The sequence below is a fragment of the Eubalaena glacialis genome, chromosome 7, assembly GCF_028564815.1.
Source record: "Eubalaena glacialis isolate mEubGla1 chromosome 7, mEubGla1.1.hap2.+ XY, whole genome shotgun sequence".
Taxonomy (NCBI): Eukaryota; Metazoa; Chordata; class Mammalia; order Artiodactyla; family Balaenidae; genus Eubalaena; species Eubalaena glacialis.
This window is the reverse complement of record NC_083722.1, coordinates 63,953,726-63,978,194: the sequence shown is the minus strand read 5'-3', so window position 1 is coordinate 63,978,194 and position 24,469 is coordinate 63,953,726. Positions and strand designations below refer to the sequence as shown.

General features: G+C 40.6%; 1 protein-coding gene across 4 annotated transcripts in view; it reads right to left on the bottom strand.

The window, feature by feature from the left end:
• Positions 1 to 15,771, bottom strand: part of GOLGA4 (golgin A4) — a 111,264-nt gene extending 95,493 nt beyond the window's left edge. For all 4 annotated transcript variants that reach the window (XM_061196489.1, XM_061196490.1, XM_061196491.1 and 1 more), the window contains exons 1-2: positions 15,414 to 15,771; positions 1,505 to 1,594 (exon numbers count right to left, since the gene is read on the bottom strand). In XM_061196489.1, the coding sequence (XP_061052472.1) occupies positions 1,505 to 1,594; positions 15,414 to 15,485 (162 nt within the window). In that variant the 5' untranslated portion in view covers positions 15,486 to 15,771. The remainder of the gene's footprint in view (positions 1 to 1,504; positions 1,595 to 15,413) is intronic.
• Positions 15,772 to 24,469: the final 8,698 nt, after the last annotated feature.

Below are 24,469 nucleotides of genomic sequence, written 5' to 3'. Positions count from 1 at the left end.
TAGCACAGTATAGCAGTATGGAAAGAATGGAACAACTGGATAGCTATGTGGGGAGGGGGGCGGTGGTGAAACTTGATCCCTACCTCACACCATATTGAAAAAAATCTTTTCCAAATGGAGTATAGATCCAAATGTGAAAGGTAAAACAGGATAATAACGGGAAATACTCTGAAGGGTAAGAAAAGAATACTAAAAAACAAAAAACACTAGCCAAAAAAAAAAATATTGATAAATTGGAATGCATTAAAACTAAGAACTTCTGTTCAAAAGACACCATTAAGAGAGTAAAAGGCAAGCCACAGAGTGGAAGCAGATATTTGCAAGGCATGTATCCAATAAAAAACTCCTATCCACACTAAATAAAAAAGAACTCCTACAAATCAATAAGACAAAGATAAACCAATAGAAAAATGAGCAAGAGACTTAAGTAAGCACTTCGCAAAAGAAGTTATCAGTACACAGATGAAAAATGCTCAATCTTATTAGTCATCAGCGAAATGCAAATTAAAACTATAATAAGAGAACATTACACACCCACCAGAATGGCTGAAATTAAAGACTAGCAAGGATATAGAGCAACAAGAACTTTCATAAACTCCTGGTGGGAAGATAAAATTCTACAACTATTCTAAAAAACAATGGGCATTACCTTCTAAAGTGGTAAAACTATGTATACCCTTTAACCCAGTGATTCTACTCCTAAGTACATAGCAAAAGAAATGCAGGTACATGTGTAGCAAAAGAAATATACAATAATGTTCACAGCAGCATAATTCATAATAGCCAAAAACTAGACAACCCAAAGGTTTAACTATAAGGTTTACAACAGAAAGCATACTTGAGTGGTACTATAAAAATTTTAAAAATTTAAAAAAAGAAGGAAGCAAATATCAAGAAGTCAGGATGATGGTACTCTTTTGTGGGGAAGGGAAGCAGCACTCTAGTGCTGGCAGTGTTCCTTTTCTTGACCTGGGTGGTGGTCACATAGGGATTCACTTCATAATAATTCACTGATTTATGCATTTATTTTTTACCCTTTTTTCTTTTACCCTCTTTTTACCCTGATTTGTGTACTTATGTTTTACTTGCATGACTCTTACATTCCTTCACAGAAAGAAAAAAAGTTGGAAAAAAATCTAATCTGAGTTATAGTGCCAGCTCCAAGTCACATGGAATTAGGAGTTACTTCACAGCTTCCAATCACTAGCTTGAAAATATAGGACTTCTCCCCACATAATGCTATGCTGAACAAATTGTTATCAAATCATTCTGAAAATTTCAAATATTAAAGGCAAAGTATATTATCCTCTCAAATTAAGATATTCAAAGAAAACACACTTTACAAAAGCAACACTACTGTTTGCAAAAAGAAAAAATTGTTACTAAAAAAAAAACAATACCTAGGAACTAAGTAATTTCCCATTTTGTTATCAACAGTAACATTACATTTTAAATTAATAAGCTTCTTATAAAAGATTTATTGAAGAAGAAATTCCAAACTTACCTCTCTATTGGGTGTACCTTCATCAAGTTGCTCTGTAAATGAAGACGTCCGGCTCCTGGTTCTCGTTGGCGTTGAAGAATTGGAGGAAGCCTAGATTTAAAAATTATTGCACAAATTAGAAAGACTACATTGATGAGCGCGCTATGTATGTACTAGGTAGTCCTTCTCACAGTCCATGCCCAAAGAACTCAGTGAAAGGAAGGAAAAGAGCAAATACATGAAAAACAGAAAAGGATAACTGAAACATAATCAACTAGCAGACCCAGGCTACCTACTGGGTCCTTGGTCTGATTCTGCCACCAACTAGAACTATGATCTGAGCTAAATTAACATTTTGAGGGCTAACGTTAACCTCAAAAATAAGGTCATGATGATAACATAAGATGATAACATTAGGACTTCCCTGGTGGCGCAGTGGTTAAGAATCCTCCTGCCAATGCAGGGGACACGGGTTCAATCCCTGGCCCAGGAAGATCCCACATGCCACGGAGCAACTAAGCCTGTGCGCCACAACTACTGAGCCTGCGCTCTAGAGTCCGCTAGCCACAACTACTGAGCCTGCGTGCCACAACTACTGAAGCCCACACACCTAGAGCCCGTGCTCCGCAACAAGAGAAGCCACCGAAGCCCGCATACCGCAAAGAAGAGTAGCCCCCGCTCACCGCAACTAGAGAAAGCCCACGAGCAGCAACGAAGACCCAACAGAGCCAAAAATAAATAAATAAATAAATTTTTATTTAAAAGATGATAACATTAGGGGAAACTGAAACCAGGTGAGAAGTATATGAAAACTCTCTAGGAGTCTGAGGTGTACTCTAAGGTGAGCTAAAAACAGTCCAAAAAGTGTAAAACCAAAACTTCAAGACCCCCCATCACCCATAACAAGACAGATCTTAACTCATCTCCACAAAGAAATGTCTCAATGTCTTACCCTTTTGTAGTCTGTACAGCACTACCTAAAAAGGCATTTAATAAATATTTGTTCAATAAATGATTGAATGAACAAATGGAACGCTAATCTGTCAAGTCAGTACATACTGCTGTGGCTATGCTAGAACAGAGAGGTCATGAGGAATGTTGCACACACATACACAAACTCTACATACACATATACATATTCAGTTTACAATAAGTCTAACATTTCTATTCAAGACAGATGTTCAATAAGCGGTGCTGGGACAAATGGCCATCCATATGGGGGAGCAATATCAATCAGATCCTCACTTCATACTTAAGCTATATTAAAGATTTAAATGATTTTTAATTGAAATATAAGAGAAAATATGAGAGTCTATTTCTATAATCTCTGAATGCGAAAGAGATTTTTATGTCAGAAGCAGAAATCAAAAGGAATAGATTAATTGGGAGGAGGGGAAAACATCAACAAAACATGACAAAGTTTAATAACCTTTTTTTCTAAACAGCTCTTGTAAGTGCTTAAGTCAGAATTCAGAAAACTCACCACCCTAGTCTTCTTTTCATCTAGGCAGGTGACCTGAACTCCATCAATGAACATACCCACACGAGATTCTGAGTCATAAGTGGGTAATATGAGAAAACAGACATGCAAAATTAATAAAGTTCATCAGCTGGTGAACATGGAGACACGGAGCTTCATGCAGTCGTTCACAAGAGCTGTGCAGTGCAAGATGCAATGCTGCCAAACTGAGGCGGCTGCAACATTCTTATTAGTGCAGCCCCCCAAGTGTGGCTGAGCAGAGCAATCAGCCCAGACTTTCAGGCCCTCCTGAAAATTCTGTAAGTCACCAACTATTCATTAATAGATCCCTTTTCTGCTTAACTAGCTAGACTGAGTTCTGTTGCTTACAGCGTAGAATTCCAGCACACACATACCTTCTAAAAGATGAACCAGAAAAATCAACATGTGACAGAAGGAATTAGCTATGTGCAGCAGTTACCTTAGGGGATAAGATATCCCTTTCTCAATCAAGATAAAACAGAAACAGTAAGGCCTTAGAATTTTAAGCAACAAAATGGTTGAATGTGAAATAAAGCTGAAGCTTATCAATGTTTTAAATGTCTAGAAAATGTATGAAGCCAACACTGTGCTTAGAAAATGGGAAGGGAAAGCAGTCACTGGACAGAGTTTACCCAGGACTGAAACAAAAACCACAAGTATTCAAAGCACTTCAGAAACAGTTCTCACTGAAGTTGAGGGAAGTGCAATAACCCTTCCCACACCTAGAGCCATAAACTTCAAACCATGCCAGCTTCAAAGGCTGTAGATGTTTCAAACACTACCACTATGACCGGGAGAAACTCCATTTGTATCTACTTTTAAATGGTTGTATGTAATATCTCCTTTAATAAAAGGACCACCGGGACTGCCCTGGTGGTCCAGTGGTTAAGAATCCGCCTTCCAATGCAGGGGACACGGGTTCAATCCCTGGTTGGGGACCTAAGATCCCACATGCCACGGGGCAACTAAGCCCGCGTGCCCCAACTACAGAGCCCACATGCTCTGGAGCCCACGCGCCACAACTAGAGAGAAACCCGCACGTTGCAAATAAGACCCGACACAGCCAAAAAAATTAAATAAATAAATAAATAAATATTTTTTAAAATAGACCAAAAAATAAATAAATAAAATAAAAGGGCCACTGAGAGGGCAAAAAGTTAGGAAAGTGATTAGAGAAGTAATACTAGGCTAAAGGATATAGCTCTTAGCTAACCCTCTCTGTTGTGATGCCATCATATCCAAAAAATTTGGGGGTTAATAACTCAGCTTTCCAAATGCCCAGATGCCAGGACAGGGCTACTTCAGACAGGGACCTTGAAATCACTTGAAAAGTACACCTCCACTGTGAATTTTTTTAAGTGGCACTATGTCTTTTTACTTTGGCCTCATGTGAGCCTAATCGTAATTGGAGCCTCATCAGCTCTGGATAAACCGGCAAAATCAAATGTTGGGGTTTATAAAGTTAAAGAATAGGTTCTAACACACACTGTCCTCCGAAAAGTAGTACCACGTGGCAAGGTTTGGCCTGATGGCTTGTAGATCTTCCTCTGGAGTTGCAAAAGTAAGGAACACATGAGGGAATGGATATGACTGTAAAGTATAAAACATGCATAAAAAACTAACTGTACTTGAGTGTTTATCCCAAAGTCCTGGATCTTTAACAGGCTATCCTCACTTCAAAATATATAAGGATTTAGATTCCTCCAAACTAAATTTGGTCTAATTAATTCTCATAGCTTAGAAATCTGTCTTCAGATTTCTCATGGCTATTTACCAAAAAAATCTGATGGCTATAACCAGGCTCACAATTAATATTTTTATTGCCAACTAACTGATTATTAATTGACCATAGCCCTCAACTTCAGTATTAAAAAACCCATTTTAGTCACTGTGGTATGCAGAATTTGAAGATGACCCCAAATGACCCTCACCTTGTGAATATGAGATTATCACTGCCCTGATTATCTTACCTTACATAGCAAAAAGGTTTCTGCAGGTATATTTAAGGTTACTAACCAGTTGACTCTGAGTTAACTGAAAGGAGATTGTCTGGATGGGTCCAACCTAATCACACAAGCCCTTCAAATGAGTCCAGAGTGCAGAGGCAGCAGCAGAAAGCAGAGAGATGTACTCCTGCTACCCTGAAAGAAAGCAAAAGGCCTGTGGGGGCCAAGTGGCAAGGAACTGTGGGCAGCCCTAGGAGCTGAAAGCGGTCCCGCTCAACAGCCAGCAAGAAATAAGGACCTCTGTCCTACAACCACAAAGGACTAAATTCTACCACGACCACATGAGCATGGAAGAGGACCCTCACCTCCAGATGAGAACACAGTTTGGACAATAATTGATCTTAGTCTTGTGAGACCCTGAGCAGAGAAGCCAGTCATGTCATGCCAGACTTCTGACATACAGATTGTGAAACAATAACTGGGTTATTAGGCAGCAAGGTTGTGGTAATGCGTTATGTAACATTAGGAAACTAGTACAGTCACCTTTAGGAATAATAAGCCTTGAACACCATGACTTTTCATTACCCATCAAGACTCTATCAGATGTCACCCTGATCCTCTCACACTCCCACCACACCAGGAGTAACTGTCTCTCAACCCTATGGTACAGAGACTACATCTACCCTTCAAGACAAATGCAACACCAGCACAGCACCTTAGCAGGCTCTGTTAAATAAAGAAGCGTTCTATAAATACAAATGCTTTCAAATACTTTCTCTTTTGATTCTCACAACCAATCTGAAAGGTAAACAGGACAGTTATCATCCCCAATTTCCTGACAAGAAAGTAAGAAGCTCACAATGCTTATGTGGCTTGATCAGGTTGCATACTGCAACATCTGGGTTAGCAAACAGGTCTTCTGAGCCCCTCATCCACTTCCCCAGTATTCTTTGGATCACTGTTTCTCAAATTTTTCTCAGTGGGACCCACAGTAAAAAAACAACATCCTTTTCACACAGACACTTCTAAAAGTTTTACGAAACCTTAACCTTTACAACATAAGATGCCACATTTTGACCTAACCTAGTCTTTCATTTAAAAAAAAAAAAAAAAAGCTGATCCCAATCCACAGATTCCACAACCCACCTGAACTGCTTTCATCATACCATGTTGTCTGTATAAGAACAATGTTGATAAACATGGCCACTAACTATTAAATCTAGAATACAACAAATATATCTAATATATTTTAAATATACCACAAAACAGAAATTAAAAAGCATTAATTCTAGGTTGAACAACAAAATCTAAAGATAACAAAAACACAAATTTTGGACATTCACATTACTGGGAAGTTCTACATTAAAGTCAAAACTATGTTAATCATAGTTTATTCCATAAGGGGCTCTATTATCTGGGAGTTTTCATAGAAAGAATTACTCAAAATAGCTGAATTGTTAGATAGATATCTATCTAAAGTTACAAATTCAAGATGGTTAAACCTCACTAATACCTGAAGGGGTTTGGAGATAACAATGAGGTTTAACCATTTTGAATCTACACTTTTCTGAAATCAGGTTTCACCTTTCCGAAAATAACTAATTCTAGTTTTCAAATATAAAAGGAAATTGAATATAATTTAACATTTTCTAGGTCAGTTGTCATTCCTGTCAATATGCTACTTGTAGTATATCTTCTCTGTCCATTTTAGCCTGCTACTAGTTTAGAAGCTAGATAACTACATTTATTGGAATTGCAGACAAAATAAGCATAAGGAAGCTCTAAGTGAGGGATTTTTTAAAGTATTCTTATGAACAACATACATTAACTATGGAATGTGAAGTTAGTGACATTAAAATTTTGGCTGCTTAGAGGCCTTTTGACACTACTCAGTTCTCAAGTTATGCCCCCAATAGATGAGATGTTATTCTTACACAAGCATAACAAACATCTGGCGTCACTTCTCCCTCCCACACCCATGGTAATCAATCATGGCAAGGACATAGCCATAGACTCCTTCTCACCACAGCACTCCTGAAAGTCTCTGCCAAATCCATCCGACATCCCAGCTATAAAGGAATGGCCAAAGTAACTGGGAGTTAATGCGTCACATAAACCTCTATATACTAGTTACCAAAATTATTAGAGCTTTCTATTATGTCTGTAATAAAGTACCTTCCACATCCTGACATCTAAATAGTAGTGCCGGAAATGAAACATTGCTGTTTATGTTATAAATGCTTACCTCTCAAAAACAGCCCTTTAATGTGGCGAAATCCACTCATTCAAAAGTAATTTAAGGAGACTTCTAGTTAAACATAGTAGATTGGCTACATATGTTCCTATTTTCTCTCCCTCCCAAAGAGTTAAATTTCAACCAATTTTCAGAAGATTGGATGTGAATGAAAGAATACTAAAGTAACAGTACTGCTGACACCACTACAACCCCATGGAGAAGGGAATAGTGATGAGAAGAAGCCTATTTTCATCCCCAGAACCCTAAAAAGACTTAGGACTTAAAGCAAAAGTTATAAAGCAAGATGAGACAGGATCAAAACCAGAAAGATTGGCTGAAAGAGTCCCCAGGTCCCCTGTCCCACCTTATACAGCCTCTGAAGAAACAGAGGTTTATTTTCTGGAGCCAATGAGGCTTCAAACTGGGTGAAACCAAGCACAGTAAGACAGGAGAGAAGGGCAAAGTGTGTGACTAAACTGAGCAGATTAGGCGATATTCTGCACAGTGAACAGTGGAACCTCCAGCAGTCCTTCTCAGACCTGCTTCCAGAAAGTTGGCAGCTAGGCCTCTGGTTACCAACATGTAGATATTTCTCCCAACAATAAAACCAGTTTACAGCTTGTCACCCACCAGTGAGCCCCAGTGTCAATCACATGCTACTTCCAAATAGCATCAGATTGTTAGTGCCTCGCCCTTAAATATGAATAGATAGCCCAGAGCACTCAATAAAGAAAATTTCCAATGTAAGAGGGGGCCAAAAACAAGAAGAAAAAAAACCCCAAAACCAAAAAACAAACACGGCACTTCCCTGGTGGTGCAGTGGTTAAGACTCCACGCTCCCAATGCAGGGGTCCCGGTTCAATCCCTGGTCAGGGAACTAGATCCCGCACACCACAACTAAGACCCAGCGCAGCCAAGTAAATAAGTAAATAAATAAATAAACAACTTTTTTTAAAAAAACCCTACCACAATAAAGATTAAAAGAAAACAAAAGAAAAAAAATCCCCATTATTCTCAGAGAGAGAAAAGATATAGCAGTACGTCAAGAGCAATGCTATGAAAAAGCAAAAGACAATAAGAAACAGCTTTGGGAAATTTAAAAATAGAGTAGCCAAAATTAAAAATTCAATTGAAGAAAACTAACACAACATTGTAAATCAACTATACTTCAATAAATAAATATATAAAACAAAAAATTCAACTGAAGAGTTAAACTGAAGCACACTCTCAAAAATAGAACAAAAAAATAAAAATAGACCATAAAGGGTAAAAAATAATAAATAAGAATCTATCCTGAAGGCACAAAAGCTAACTAACTGGACTTTCAGGACAGAAGAGAAAAAACAAAGGGGAGGGAATTATCAAAGAAATAATACCTAAAAGTTTCCAAGAATTTAAGCACAGGAGTCACCACACTTAAAGCGTCCACTGGGTGTCCAGCACAATGCAATAATAAACACTGTTTACTTCTCTTCCTCCCAAAAACCCAAAACCCATTGAAATGAAGGTTAAAAAAAATTAGAAAAGCACACAGATTAACACTCTAGAACAAGACAGAGAACACCACAGGCAAAAAGAAAATAAATTTTTGAAGACTCAAAGGCAAAAGGATTCAAATTGGTGGAAAAATCAGGGCAAAGGTAGCCATAACCCTAAACATGCACAGAAGGCTGCGGGAGAGGCAGCAGCAACTTTCTGCAACAGGAAGAAAAAAAATCACAGTTTTAGACACTCTAAAGGGAGATTACTGCTCTCAGCAATGTGTTAAGTGTCTGCAAGACAAACAGGTACGTGGGGTCAGCCTCCCCCAACCCAAATAGATCTCCAGACAACAGTAACAGCCAAATATAAAGAGCAACACCTTGGAGGAGTTAGCGCTCCAATAGCAGGGGCTGGTACCACAAAGCAGCAGGGTAACAATACGCCCCAGTCTGACCAAGGCAATCCCAGTCCCACCCAGTTCATGCCAGTTTATGTTCCAAGATAACTGCCAGTAGCGTCCCCGTTCATTCATAAGAACGTTTGGATAATAAATCGTATGGTCACCTTTCAAAGCAGGACTCTCTGTGTTTTGGCTGGCCCTCCACACAGGAGAGTAGCAGGTAAGAGCAGAGAAAACCCATGTTAGCTACCGAAATAAACCACCCACTAGGTCTTCATAAATATAAACAAACAACCAATAATAACAAGACATTTTTCTCAAAAAAAAAGAAAAAAGATAAACGATGACAAGTATGAAGAAATACAAGTATAACAAGTAACCCAGAGCAATCAGATAAATCAAGGAAGAGAACTTAAATATGTATGTAAATATAATATATAACACTTATCCTGCAAGAGTTCTGAGAAGCTCTAGTTTCCGTTAAAACACAAGCTGCTACTGAAAACTGAAACAAAGCAACAAGCATAGTACTCTGGTTAAGAGAATGGGCTTTAGAGCAAGACTGCCTGGGTTCGTATCTCGACTTTACCACTTAGCTGTGTCGTACTAGCTGTCTACCAAAGACAAGTTACTTAACCTCCCTAGGCCTCAATTTCTTATCTGTAAAATGGGGATAATACAAATCCACACCTTTTATTATTTCATGTATTAATTTAGTTAATACATGCAATGCACCAAGAAAGCACCTGGCTAAAAATAACTATCCAGTGTTGACTAGTGTTATTATTTGTGGAAATTAAATATATGATTAGGGTTTCCCTAGTGGCACAGTGGTTAAGAATCCGCCTGCCAATGCAGGGGACATGGGTTTGAGCCCTGGTCCAGGAAGATCCCACATGCCGCGGAGCAACTAAGCCTGTGCGCCACAACTACTGAGCCTGTGCTCTAGAGCCTGCGAGCCACAACTACTGAGCCCGCGTGCTACAACTATTGAAGCCTGCACACCTAGAGCCTGTGCTCCGCAACAAGAGAAGCCACTGTGATGAGAAGCCCGTGCACCGCAACGAAGAGTAGCCCCCGCTCACAGCAACTAGAGAAAGCCCGAGTGCAGCAACGAAGACCCAACGCAGCCAGTAAATAAATAAATCAATAAATATTTTTTTAAAAAAGGAGGGGGACTAAAATAAAATAGAAGAAGAAAACTGGAAATTTTCTAGCATCAAGGAAAAAAGAAAAGATTCAAAGATCAAGTAACTACCAATAAAGAAAGAACAATTTGGAATTAGACTTTTCATCTGCACACAGGATGCTAGAAGATAAGGAAGAAAAACAGTCAACGGTCTGAGGGGAATTTTTCAACCTGGAATTTAATAGCTAGCCAAATAAATGTTTAAGTGAGAACGTCTTCCTAATATTTTGTGATTTAGAAGGTGAAGAAGCCAAATGCTGTTAGTTAAAATCCTATACTTTTAAGAGCCCTGACCTTTATCAACACATTAACTGAATTTCTACATCAAAGTTTCCAGCCCTGCTTTCTCACCTGGGCCCAGGAGGATGCACTTTTGAATCTGCCTACAGCTTCCGTGGGATGTAAAGTTAAGGTATGTATAATTTGCATCTATGTCTTGGGGTCTTTGAACATCACAGTTTAACAAATTGGGTTAATTCATCCCAAAAGCTACAGAGACAAAGACTCTCTCAGAATTTTTTCCTCCAGCTCTTCCTATCAAACTAAGAAACAGATGAGAGAACTTCGTATGGCCCTTACCCTATTCAAGTTTCACAAAGATTTTTTAAATCACATGAACAAGTTTGTTTATATATATGTTTAAATTATTTAAAACATGAGAACTTAATGTATATTCTATATAAAGTAATACAAATAGCCACTATATGCTCCCTGGTCAAAATACAGATTTATAAACACTCAAGACATTCTGATTTTTCTGATCTAAATATTCTCTCTGGGAGTTATGCTTTTTAGATTGAGGCTAATTATTTTGCCAAGTGGCATTTACAAAAAGCCTATGTTCCTTCAGAAGGCGACTCTTTCCTCTGCTGTCTGTGGAATTTTTAAAAAATTTCTATTACATAAACTATTATTTTGAGGCCCCACTCTAAAAAAGCTATAATTCTGCAGGTTTGGGGTAGGCCCACATTTTGCTTTCTTTTTAATTTAATTTTTTTTTATTGTGGTAAAGTATACATAACATAAAAGTTACCATTTTAAACATTTGTAGGTGTACAGTTCAGTGGTATTAATTATATTTACACTGTTGTGCAACCATCACCACTATCCATCTCCAAAACTTTTTCATCCTCCCAAACTGAAACTCTGTTCTCATTAAACAGTAATTCTCCACTTCCCCCTCCCCTCTCCAGCCCCTGGCAACCACCATTCTATTTTTTGTCTCTATGAAATTGACTAATCTAGGTACCCCATACAAGTGGAATCATACAATTGTCCATTTGCGCCTGTGCTTTTTATAATTTTTAAGTTTCAGTAATATTTGAAAAAGGCTGAAAATGTTAAAAAAAATATTTTTATTCATGGCACTACATATATCCTAAGAAGTTAGAAAGTATTCTATATTACTTTTTAATAATTTTTATCACATTCATTCTGTAAGGAATTTAAAAATCTAAGTAGATATTTGTTGTTAAAAAAATATTAAATGGAGGGACTTCCCTGGCAGTCCAGTGGTAAAGAATCCGCCTTACAATGCAGGGGGCACGGGTTCGCTCCCTGGTCAGAGAACTAAGATCCAGCATGTCGCGGGGTAACTAAGCCGTGTGCTGCAAACTACAGAGCCCACGCGCTCTGGAGCCTGCGCGCCACAACTAGAGAAAAGAAAACCTGCACACCACAACTAGAGAGAAGCCCGCGCACCGCAACTAGAGAGAAGCCACGGGCTGCAACAAAAGATCCCACATGCCTCAACGAAGATCCCGCGTGCCGCAACTAAGACCCGACGCAGCCAAAAATAAATAAATAATAAATAAATCTTAAAAAAATATATATTAAACGGAACTTGATTTGAAATTTTTAAATTTTATTCTTAATTAGTGATTAGGCTTCACGTCATCATCAGAATTGAACAAATGTTTACTTAAAATAATATCTGCCAAAGAAGGATTCAAATAATCTTAGCACCAACCAAAGAGAAGTGACTGGGGACTACAGAAGGCTGTTTTTTATTGAATGCTTTCAAAAACTTAAGGGACCCTTACAGTGTTACTAACACCATCACTATTACTATTACTGAAAAGTTTTGCAAATATTATGATGCAAATCATTCATTTCTCCCATTATTATGAACACCTGACAACTCACTCTACTTGAAACATCCCTATCAGGCAATCTCCCCTCTGGAAAGCAAGCTAAGAACCAGGAAGTATGCACACACAGGCCTCCAAAATCTCAAAACAAATGTCTCAAAATTTGTGTTAATACACTAACATACACTAAGGAATCTCTTAGGTACTTGCCCTTATTTTACACAAAATTTTAGAAGTTTAGTGTCTTGTCTTGATTTTAAAGCCCAAACAATTCAGAAGCTGGAAGAACGACACTGGGCAGATAGCAAGGGAGGCTACAAAGTAATTACAAAAAGTAGACCAAAAACAAATAAATCCTCCTGAGTGGGTAAAAGGGAATTGTCTTTCACACCCCATTAAATTCCTGAGGGCATGGTGCCTTCATCACAAAATAATTCATACTCAAAAATGAAGACATTGATAATATTATACAAATTCAGGATCCTTTGCACAAGAAAACAAGGATATGCATAATCTGTTATAAAAGGACTGTCCCATCAAAAAATATTTGTTTAATTCATACTTGAAAGAAATCCTTAACTCTGAAAACAATAATCCAGAACTTCGGGACTTCCCTGGTGGTGCAATGGTTAAGAATCTGCCTGCCAATGCAGGGGACACCGGTTCGATCCCTGGTCTGGGAAGGTCCCACATGCTGCAGAGCAACTAAGCCCGTGCGCCACAACTACTGAGCCCGCGTGCCACAACTACCGAAGCCCGCATGCCTAGAGCCCATGCTCTGCAACAAGAGAAGCCACCACAATGAGAAGCCTGCACACCGCAACGAAGAGTAGCCCCCACTCGCCACAACTAGAGACAGCCCGCACGCGCAACAACAAAGACCCAATGCAGCCAAAAATAAATAAACAAAATAAATAAACAAATAAATCCAGAACTTCTCAACTTGAAGGGTTCTGAATAGCTGAGGATCAAGACCAGAAAATAATCAAGTTTCTATCAGCAGTTGATCACTAACAATTTACTCTGGCATTCTGAATAAATAAATATACATTATCAAAGAGGATTGTTTTAAATCTTTTGTATACAAGGTGATATTATTTGCTCCACATGCACTGTCTCACCAGAGGCATCAACCCATAGAAACTGGGAGCTCTAATACATTATCTTTTAACTAGCTCTTTTACTATTATTCTAAAGACATCCTCCCTTTGTTAAAGCTCATGAAAAAAAGATAATATTACAAATAAGAAAAAGAATGAGCACCTTGGAGCATATTCTTCTTAAACTATTTTCACTATTTCTCTGTGTATATACATATACACACTTATATACATACTTTCCCCACAAAGGAAACCCCTACACACTGTTTTTCAATCTGTCTTTTACTACAAGTTAGAGCCTATGTCTCTGTAGGCTCTAACTCTAGCTGTGTGACATCAGGCAGGTTACTTAACCCCTTTGAGCCTCACTCCATGTATGAAAGATTCTCTAAGTTGTAGAGTTATGTGAGAATTAAACAAAATAATACAAGCAAAACGCCTAGCATAGAGTAAGAACCTAATAAATGACGGCATTTTTTTAAGGCTGCGGAATAACTATCTAATGTAACGTGTTTAACCAATTTTCTAGCGTTGAACATTTTTGGCCAGATTTTACCTATTAAAACAACACTGAAGTGAAAATCCATGTGGCTAACTGCTTAATACATCCTAAATTTTCTTAGAATAAATTTCTAGAGGTGGAATCCTGGATCAGTGATATGTATAGAGTTCCTTACATTCACTACCACGCCTGTTTCCCCACATTCCTCATCTGTACCTCAATTTTTAGTTTTTCCTTTGTTTCTTAAATAATGGTGTTTTGTAAAATTTAAAAGCTTGCGGTAAATGGTATGAAAAGTAAAATTCTAGTACTAAAATCTTAATCACTATTTACGTTTCACTTGGGAGAATGAACAAGCTTTCGGTACCATGTACCTATGTATCTCAACCACTGTTTCACTCTAGGGGAGCTTTACATTTTTAGAGAACAACTTCAATTTACAGTTTCAGAATAAATGCAATAGTTGTTTGATTTAGTAGTTGTTAATTAGTTAGCTATATTTAAAAGTTGCATATGATAAATGTTATGTTAAAGATATTTAGAAATGCCTCCAAATTAGTCAAAACTCAGCATTTCTTGTAGAAACTCTAAAGTTAAGAGAGAGATTTGCTCCATCTCTTGAGACTCTGAAAGGCTGGGAAGGAGTTTAGCAGAAGCCCTCCCCTCTGCTGAAGGGACCACGTGCTGCCAGCACCCAAACACACGATCACAGCTGCTTAGCAAACTGCTTCTGCTTCTTTAAATTAACACTACTAACACGCCCCCTTTTTCCTGAAAACCGTCATTTCCTGAAGCAACAGCGTTCGTGAAAAACAAATATTAACGAGACTTGAAGAAACAGAGCCGAGCTGTGGACAGGCGCAAGCCCTGCTGGGCCGCACAGTGTCAGCCCCTCCGCCCGTCCCGGATCAACCAAGTTATGCGAAGTGACTAACTCGTGACAGCCGCGGGCGCTGGACGCCGGCCACACCGCCACCTCTTTCAGGTCCCAATCCTCCTGCAAGCAGCCTGGGCAGGAATGGCTCGACCCCTGGCCCTCACGCCTGGACGAGGGTTTGGAATTAGACTTCGTCACGGGCCAGGGGCCCCTCCGTACTCAATCTCGGGTCGGGGATCAGAGAGGGGACTTAAGTCGAGAGATCAGATGTTACAAGGGACCCTGGTTTTCCCATTCCGCCCTCACTCTTGAGTTGGGGTCTCGGATGGTTGGTGGAACCTTCGATATGGGTCAAAAATCATGCAAGATCGGAGCCCTTCTCACTTATTCTCAGACCGAGTTGGGCATTAGCGGAAATTACCAGAGGTCAGGTGTCACAAATCCAGCCACCCCCACAACCAGAACGGAGTTTTGGGATGGGGGACCCGGGTCAGGAGTCACGGAGGACCTGGACCGCCTTGAGCTCTTTCCCAGTCCGGGGTCTGGGGGAAGCCTCAGGTTAGAGGTCAAAGGTCAGGGAACTAGGGGAGCGCGGCGGCCATAGTACCTGAGTAGAGGCCAGCGCCTGCTGGAGCTGCTGCTGCTCCTCGCTGATCTTTTGCTTCAGTTTCTTGAACATGGCGCAACGCGGGTTCCTGAATGTGAATGAGACCTGAGGGCGAGTGCTCTCAGGAACCCGGCCGCGGCGGCGACGGAGGGTTCTCTACACCAGGGACCGCGGGGGCCGGGCCTCGCCTCTCCTCCTTGGCCTCGCGGGCGGGTCGGCACACTCGTCCTGCGGGTGTCGGCGTCGCCGCCGCCGCGTCTCTCTCTTCTGGGTGCCACCGGTTGGCCTCGGCCCCCCATCCAGCCCCTGCGGCGGCGGCGGCGGCGACAACAACGGCACCAGGTGAGCGTGTGCCCAAGGCGCCTGCGCGGCCTACGTGGAGCTCGCCGAGGGAGCGCTACGGAGCGCCGGAGGGGACAAGCTGGAAGTCGGGCCCGCACATGCGCGCTCCAGGGTCGCTCCCGGAAAATCCAGGGGTTTGCGCTGTGTATGCTCACTGCGTGCCTAGATGCCCTCAGATCCGGAGCCCGGGCTCGTCGGAGCGCTACGCTGACGCACACCGGGGCTTCGGCGCTGCGAAGTCTGGTGGGGAGGGTGCTGCTTCTTTTGAGGACGGCAAGGCTGACAATCCTGCCGCAAAGAACCGTATGTGTGGGTGTCCGGGGTGCGAGAAGACTGCCGAGGGCTCTGAAGGATAGTGTAGTTTTGTTCAGTATTTGTGGTTAGGATTCTCTGCCCTCAGTGTCTCGTACTCCTGCTGCTTCCCCGAGGGGCCCTCTTCCCTTCGCTGGACTCTTCCAGGGTTCAAGAAGTGCCTGACACGGGTCTCCCAGGGTCCAGATGTTTCTGGCCGATATTGTAAGATTTCAGTCCTTTGGACATCGCCTTTATTTATTTATTTTTTATTTCACAGAAAGCGTATATTTTCATATATTCCTTCAAAAATCTTTAATTCTAAGTGCCAGGTCCTTGGGGGTCTCTCTCAGTCTTTGATAGAACAAGTAGACAAAAAAATTAGTAAGGATATAGAGAACTTGGATCAGCTAACTTTGCCTAATTGATCTTTTTCGAAAAGACCCAACAACTGCAGAATACACGGGTTTTTTTGGAATACTTATAGAACATTCCCCAAGATAGACCGTGTGCTAATTCATAATACAGGTCTCAGTTAATTTCAAAGGCTTAATATCATATAGTGTGTTCTCCGACCACAAAGTAATTAAATTAGAAATCAATAACAGAGATATCTAGAAAGTCCCCAAATATTTGGAAATTATGCTGCACAGTTCCAAATAGTTGATGGGCCAAAAAGCAAAGCACAAGGGAAACTAGAAAATATTTTAAAAGAATGACAATGAGAACAGAGCATAGCAAAATTTGTGAGGTTCAGCTAAAGCAGTGCTTACATGGAAAATAATAGCATTATGTGTTTGTATTACAAAGGAAATAAAGATTGAAAATCAATCATCTAAGCTTCCACCTTAAGAAGTTTGAAAAAGAAGAAAAAACTAAAATCGAAGTAAGTAGAAGGAATGAAATAAAAGATACTGAGCAAAACATCAGTGAAATAGAAAACAGACAATAGAGAAAAACCAACAAGACTAAAATTTGGTTCTTAGAAAAGATTAATAAAATTGGTAAGCCCCTAGTAAGACTCATAGAAAGAAAAACAGTAATTATCAATATCAGGAGTTAAAGAGGGCTTATTGCCACAGATTCTACAGATATTATAAGGGAATATCTAACACAAATTATCAAAACCCAGATGCCCTTAGGTCAGTGAATGGATAAACAAACTGTGGTACTTCCATACCATGGAATGCTACTCTGAAATATAAAGGACAGAGTATTGATATTCATAACAACCTAAATGGATCTCCTTAAGTTTTGTTGAGTGACCCAAAAGAAGCCATACATATATATCTTGCTCTCTGTACAGTCCCTGCCTCACCTACACCCTACTCACTTGACTGACCTCCCCTCGTAGTCATAGATCTTCATCAGTAAATGCCTGCATACTTGCCCCCAGCTCCAACTAGTGATTGTTCTCATCTTTAGATCAGAATCTCGCCACTATGATAGTTTACCAAAGGGGAGGTGAGGGGCACGCTCCTCTGCTGGTTTCCTTGGTAACCGATGAGCCAACCGGAAGTCAATTCTCCCTATAACTGGTAACCTCCCCTCTGCCCGGAAGCAAAGACTAGTGCCGTGTCCTGCTGCACACCGTGGGGTGTCGCTACAGGACCTTGTTTCAGACGTGTAAGATCCTCCATCCATTAAACCATTGATGTCTCTGTCACTGACTCTGGACTCTCTTTGGTCTTGAAGCTGGGCAAGTACAAGGCTTGCAGGCCTGTGGGATGCAGCCCAACAGATTCGACTTATATGACATTATGAAAAGGCAAAGCTATAGGGAGGGAGAATGGACCAGTGGTTGCTAGGAGTTGAGTGGGCCAGGACTGGATTGGGGTAGAAGTGGTGTTAACTGCAAAAGGGCAGGATGAGGGAATCTTTGGGATGATGAAACAGTTCATATCATAACTACAGTGGTAGATATACAACTTTGTGTGCATTTGTCAAAACCCAGAAAACTATATACCACAAACACTAAACTTCACTGTATGAAAACTTTAAAATGGAAATTAAAAACCTGAGGCTCAGAGAGGTTGAGAATTTCACCCAAAGTAACACAGCTTGGACATGGTGGAGGCAGCACTTGAACCCAGAGCTTTCATGGCTCTAAAGCCCATGCCCACACAACCCACCCACACTGCCTCTGGATCCCTTACCATGGTGGCATAGACTACCACTGACATTGATTTCGCTATGTTCTCCAATACTTTGCTCCAAAATGATTTACTGATTGATATCCAGTGTCCTCACCAGCATATATTCTTTCCTGGTTGCAAAGAAAGAAAGAAAAGAAAAAATATTTTGTACATTGAGAGCACTTATCCACAAATGTGAAAGTGCTACAGCTGTGTTGTTCTTCACATACCAGATTTGCCAACATTTGTAAGGTTGGGGGGGATATATATGTATATAATATATATGCATACATATTTTGGCTATAGCAAGTAACAGATCTGGAGCGGACTGAAATAGTTGTATTCCTATCCTGTTTTAATGTACTTCACCGGAACACTTTGAAACACAGTATGTTTTTAATATTTACTTTGCAAAAGAACATCTTATGGCTACGTAAATTAAACTTATATGGGGACTTCCCTGGCAGTCCAGTGGTTAAGACTCCACAGGGAACTAAGATTCTGCATGCCACGTAGCACGGCCAAAAACTTACTAAAAAAATTAAAGTTATAAAACAGTTGGAAGACCTCCCATCGAAGAAAGGTCTGCACATCAGCGTCTAAACTTTGTGACTCTCCCGGGAATTTAGCTTACTTTTCAGCCTGGGGCCTTCTCTTTAAAGAATGTTTGGGTTTTTTTGGTATCTTTGTTTTTAATTTAATTCCCATTGTAGGCAGAAATAAGGAAACTAAGGAAAAGTGAAGGGCTACATTATTATTGCTATCGCAAAAGGAAGAGCCAAAAAGTGACCTTCCCAGAGTCATATGATCTCAGTGATGGAAGTGGAAACTGACCTCAGGCTTCTTGCCCTTTATCCTGGTCTCCAACTGTAGTATGTTTCACATTTCCTTCTCTTCTCTGAGACACACCCTGCTCAATTTTTTAACAGTTTTGTAATTGTTTACACATGTCCTAGGGCTGTTTACCCAGCTGATGACTCAACAATCTAATGAGAAGAGTCCTTGGAAGGGAAAACCCAACACTGGGCTGAGAAAAAAAAAACTCTTATTTCAAGAATGAGGCCTCTTGGTAACAAAGAGAAGGGCTGAGGGACTGGAGGTGAAGTGTCAAATTCTCTGCTCCTACTGAATAACTATATGATAATCAGTCTCCTAAGTAAACAAATTCACTCTTGCAAATGTTTGGATCCTTGCCTCATACTCAAGATACTGTGTGGGTGGAAAGCCTGGGTAGTATAGTGAATAAGCACAAAGGCATTAAACTCAGCTGACTGGGTTCAAGTCGCATCTTTGTCATTTACTAGTTCTGTGATGGGGGAAAATGACTGAACTTTTGTATGTGTCAGTTTCTTCATCTGTAAAATGAAGACATGTCATTGTATCCATCATAAATTTCCCATGAAGATTAAATGAGTATTTGGATAATAAGTTAGTATCTTGAAAAAAAGAAGTTGGATTCATTCCTCACACCTGAAAAAATGAAATTTTTAAATTACTAGAGGAAAACATTGGAAGATTTATTTTATAACCCTGGAGTGCTAAAAGCCTTCCTAAGTATAGCACAAAATCCAGAAACCATTACAAAAAAAAGTTTATATGAAAGGTTTTTTTTTTTTATTCTGCATGCCAAAAAAATGCTATAAAATAATGAAATATTGTGTAATTCATTGTTCTATAGTAATCACATAACAACATGGATGAATCTTACATAATGTTGAGCCAAAGAAGGCAAACAAAAGAATGTATACTCCTTTACTTCATGTAGGCAAAACTAACCTACGGTGTTAGAAGTCAAGAGAAATATTGTCTTGGGGTGTAGGAAAGGCGTAACAATCGGGAGGGAGGTTTGAGGTGCCTGCCAGTAGTATTCTTTGTCATTGGTGGTGATGACATAGATATGTTTGAAATATTTCTGTTTCCTGATTGTAGTGGTGGGTACACAGATGTTAGAACACAAAGAACTGTACATCAAAATTAAAATTCAATTTTACTATATATAAATTTAAAAATGATAACAGTTTGCCATGAAAACAAATAAATAGGCACAAAATTAAAAAAGAATGAGGCAGCTCTATGCATACAGTTATGGGGAGATCTCAAGATGTTTCATTAAGTCAGAAACCAAAGTGCACTACAGTGTATACAGCACATTATCATTAGTGTGATTAAAAATTATATTCATATATATCTGTGTTAGGTTAAATTGCGTGAAGTTGCTGATTTTTCACTTCAAAAATGGCAATTTCATATGGTTCAACATATGTGTGTATGTATATTTGTAAACACATAGATATTACAGAATATATCTGGAAATACACATAAGAAACCAGTGACAGTTGTTGCCACCAGTGAAGGAAACAAGGCAGCTGGAAGTATTAGTGGTATCCTTTTTTATCTTTCAAATTCATCCCCCACACATGTATTTACTATTCAAAAATTAATTTTAACATGCAAAAAAAAAAAAAGTAGTCAATGGAGCAATACCTTTGAAATTTTGAAGAGAAATTGTTTTCAATCTCATTTTTTTTAACATCTTAATTAGAGTATAATTGCTTTACAATGCTGTGTTAGTTTCTGCTTTATAACAAAGTGAATCAGTTATACATATACACATATCCCCACATCTCTTCCTTCTTGCGTCTCCCTCCCTCCCACCCTCCCTATCCCACCCCTCTAGGTGGTCACAAAGCACTGAGCTGATCTCCCTGTGCTATGTGGCTGCTTCCCACTAGCTAGCTATTTTACATTTGGTAGTGTATATATGTCCATGCCACTCTCTCACTTTGTCCCAGCTTACCATTCCCCCTCCCTGTATCCTCAAGTCCATTCTCTAGTAGGTCTGCGTCTTTATTCCTGTCTTGCCCCTAGGTTCTTCATGACCATATTTTTGTTTGTTTTTTAGATTCCATATATATGTGTTAGCATACGGTATTTGTTTTTCTCTTTCTGACTTACTTCACTCTGTATGACAGACTCTAGGTCCATCCACCTCACTACAAATAACTCAATTTCGTTTCTTTTTATGGCTGAGTAATATTCCATTGTATATATGTGCCACATCTTCTTTATCCATTCATCTGTCGATGGACACTGAGGTTGCTTCCATGTCCTGGCTATTGTAAATAGAGCTGCAATGAACATTGTGGTACATGACTCTTTGAATTATGGATTTCTCAGGGTATATGCCCAGTAGTGGGATTGCTGGGTCGTATGGCAGTTCTATTTTTAGTTTTTTAAGGAACCTCCATACTGTTCTCCATAGTGGCTGTATCAATTTACATTCCCACCAACAGTGCAAGAGGGTTCCCTTCTCTCCATCAATCTCATTTTTTTTGAGCCAAATTATTAATCAATCATGTACATGTCCATAAATGCTTAGGAAAACTACTGAAGGATACACATCAAACTATTAGCTTTGGATAGGTGAACTCTGAACACTGGGATTAATTAAAACAGGGGAAGTACAAATATCGCTTTTTGCTTTGTGTGTTTCTTCATGCTTTGAATATTTAAGATGTAAAATATATACAACACCCAGCACCAAAGATGTGGATATTTTACTCCAGAATCTAGAATTTCTAGTCTAGATTTTCTAGGGAGAACAAAAGTCATGGTTTACATTGTCTAGTGCACGGTATTTCACTCCAAATAATCTTATTAAGCATCTCTTTTCTCCTCAAACCACCCTACCTGCTGCTCTGTGGTCAGTGTCTTAATCTCCCCATGTGGACCTCAGCCTTGTTTGACCCCACCCTCCTCCACCAGCTCCAAGGCCTCTGGCAATCTGTCTCTCCTTTCCTGAAGCAGCGCTTCCCCTGCCCCACTTCCCCAGTCTTCCATCCCCACATCTATCACTTAAGTCTGTCCTGGACAGGAGAGGCAATTGTGACAGGAAGTTGATTTTGCACTTAGCCAAAAAAAGTGGTTACTAGGCACTGCCTCCTTTGGAGAAAGAGAGGACATTCTAAACACTAAGTCTTTTTCTGTCATCGATAATCCTGAAAGGATCTTTTTTTAAAGTTATTTTTGGCTGCGTTGGGTCTTCGTTGCTGCGCGCGGGCTTTCTTTAGTTGCGGCGAGCGGGGTAGCGCTACTCTTCATTGCGGTGTGTGGGCTTCTCACTGCAGTGGCTTCTCTTTTTTGCGGAGCACGGGCTCTAGGCGCACGGGCTTCAGTAGTTGTGGCATGCCGGCTCAGTAGTTGTGGTTCGCGGGCTCTAGAGCGCACTCAGGCTCAGTTGTGGCACACGGGCTTAGTTGCTCCGCGGCATGTGGGATCTTCCTGGACCAGGGCTCGAACCCGTGTCCCCTGCATTGGCAGGCAGATTCTTAACCACTGTGCCACCAGGGAAGTCCAAGGATCATACTTCTGATTTAAGAAAATTAGAGCTAAAAAATAAAGACTTTTTACTGACATTTTCTTTTTTTTTTTATAAATTTATTTATTTATTTTATTTTTGGCTGCGTTGGGTCTTCGTTGCAGTGCGCGGGCTTCTCACTGTGGTGGCTTCTCTTGTCGTGGCGCACGGGCTCAGTTGCTCCGCGGCACGTGGGATCCTCCCGGATCAGGGCTCGAACCCGTGTCCCCTGCATTGGCAGGCGGATTCCCAACCACTGTGCCACCAGGGAAGCCCCACTGACATTTTCTTAACCATGGAGATTTGTTTTCAACATGTAAGCTAAGGATCTTTAGTTTAACCAGGGGTTCCAGGCACTAGGCTCCTTTAGGAATAGGTGAAGAAAATGAAAGTGAATGAGGCATAATTCAAAGAAACAGGCTTGACTTTTCAACCCAGAGAAAAAAGGAAAGGTGGAACACATTTGTGAGGGTTCAGGATGCTCGCGGCTGCACCATTTAGACCTTCAGAAGAGAAAGAGCATGTGTGTCCACCTTCTATCAGGGGTCATTACCCACCAGCTACCCTCCACAGTTCCGACGGCAACCAGGAGGTGCTGGGTCAACTTCCCCTCACACTGGGCAGACACCAGGGGCCTCTAGACTCAGTCAAAACCTCCACCCACTGCACCTCGAGGCCAAGCTGCATCTTCAGCTTGTAAAAGGCTGAAAGGCAGAGAAGCATTCCTTCCCCGGGGAGAGCTCTCACCTCAGACCACCCCTGGCACACCAGTTCCACAGCTCCCCAAAGGGACATCCAGGTGTGGAATCCCCACCTGCCTTGCATTCTCAGCCTCAACACTGTCTGCACTTCCAGACACAGTATAATTCTCATCCCCTGTCTTGATCATAGGACACTTGAAGGGTGATGGGTTTCAACATACATATACAAACACTCATGAGATATTCTGAATAAATACATTTTCTTTCTCTCAGACTTTGAGGCTTATGTTTCATTACACAATCATCTTGCAAAAATCATACTCAGTAAACTGCCCTCTCTAAATGTCCCAGAAGTGTGTGATTCTAGAATCCAATTCTTTCTCCCTTTGAAAGGGCATTATTCAGGGTGCAATGGCCCGCTACTCGAACAGTCTTTGAGAGAAAGACAGTGTCTCTCTTGTATCTTTTCCCGTTATATATGAAAGAATTGCCTGTCCTCCCAGGGCCAAGGGACAGATGCCAGGGTGAGATGTAGCTCAGCTGTGTGGGATGACTGAAAATATTGACATTCAGTGTCACCAATTGTGACAACTCAGCAGCTGGCCTAACCAAGACCGATCATGGAAGCGGCCAAAAAAAGTTGTCCCCAACCTGTTCCCAGATGAAGAGGTTTCTGTTGGGGACAACTCCTCTGACCCCCACCCAGCAACTGCCCGATAACACTGACTTATCTGTGACTTAACTGACAACCACCAGAGAGAATCACTCATGTGCAGAGAGATGGATTGTCCTCTGGAACTGGCCTTTTTCTCTATTCCTAAAACTTGCTCACAATCCCTAGGGTGGAGGACATTGGACTGCAAAGGAAAACACTGTTAGAGTGACAGTTGGTGAGGGCTCGTGACACCAGTGGGCTGCCGTTGCCTCCTGGTTTCCAGTATGTTCCCTGATGTGCCTTGAGCAAGTCAAGTAGAGTTCACGTATCTGAGACCGGTGTGCCACCCCTGCATGGTGCTCTCCCTACATCCAGCCCCTCTCCCTGTATATATATCCCTGTACACAGCCTGAGGTTTGGCAACAGAGGGCAGCCCCTGGCCCTGCCACACCTAGCTATTCACTACCCTTAATAAATGTTGCTTGGAATAGAAAAGCAAACATACAAAAGTTCTCAAACGTTCTTCCTCCCCCTAACCCCATTTTCTTCTTTTTTTTAAGAACCTGGTTTTTGGA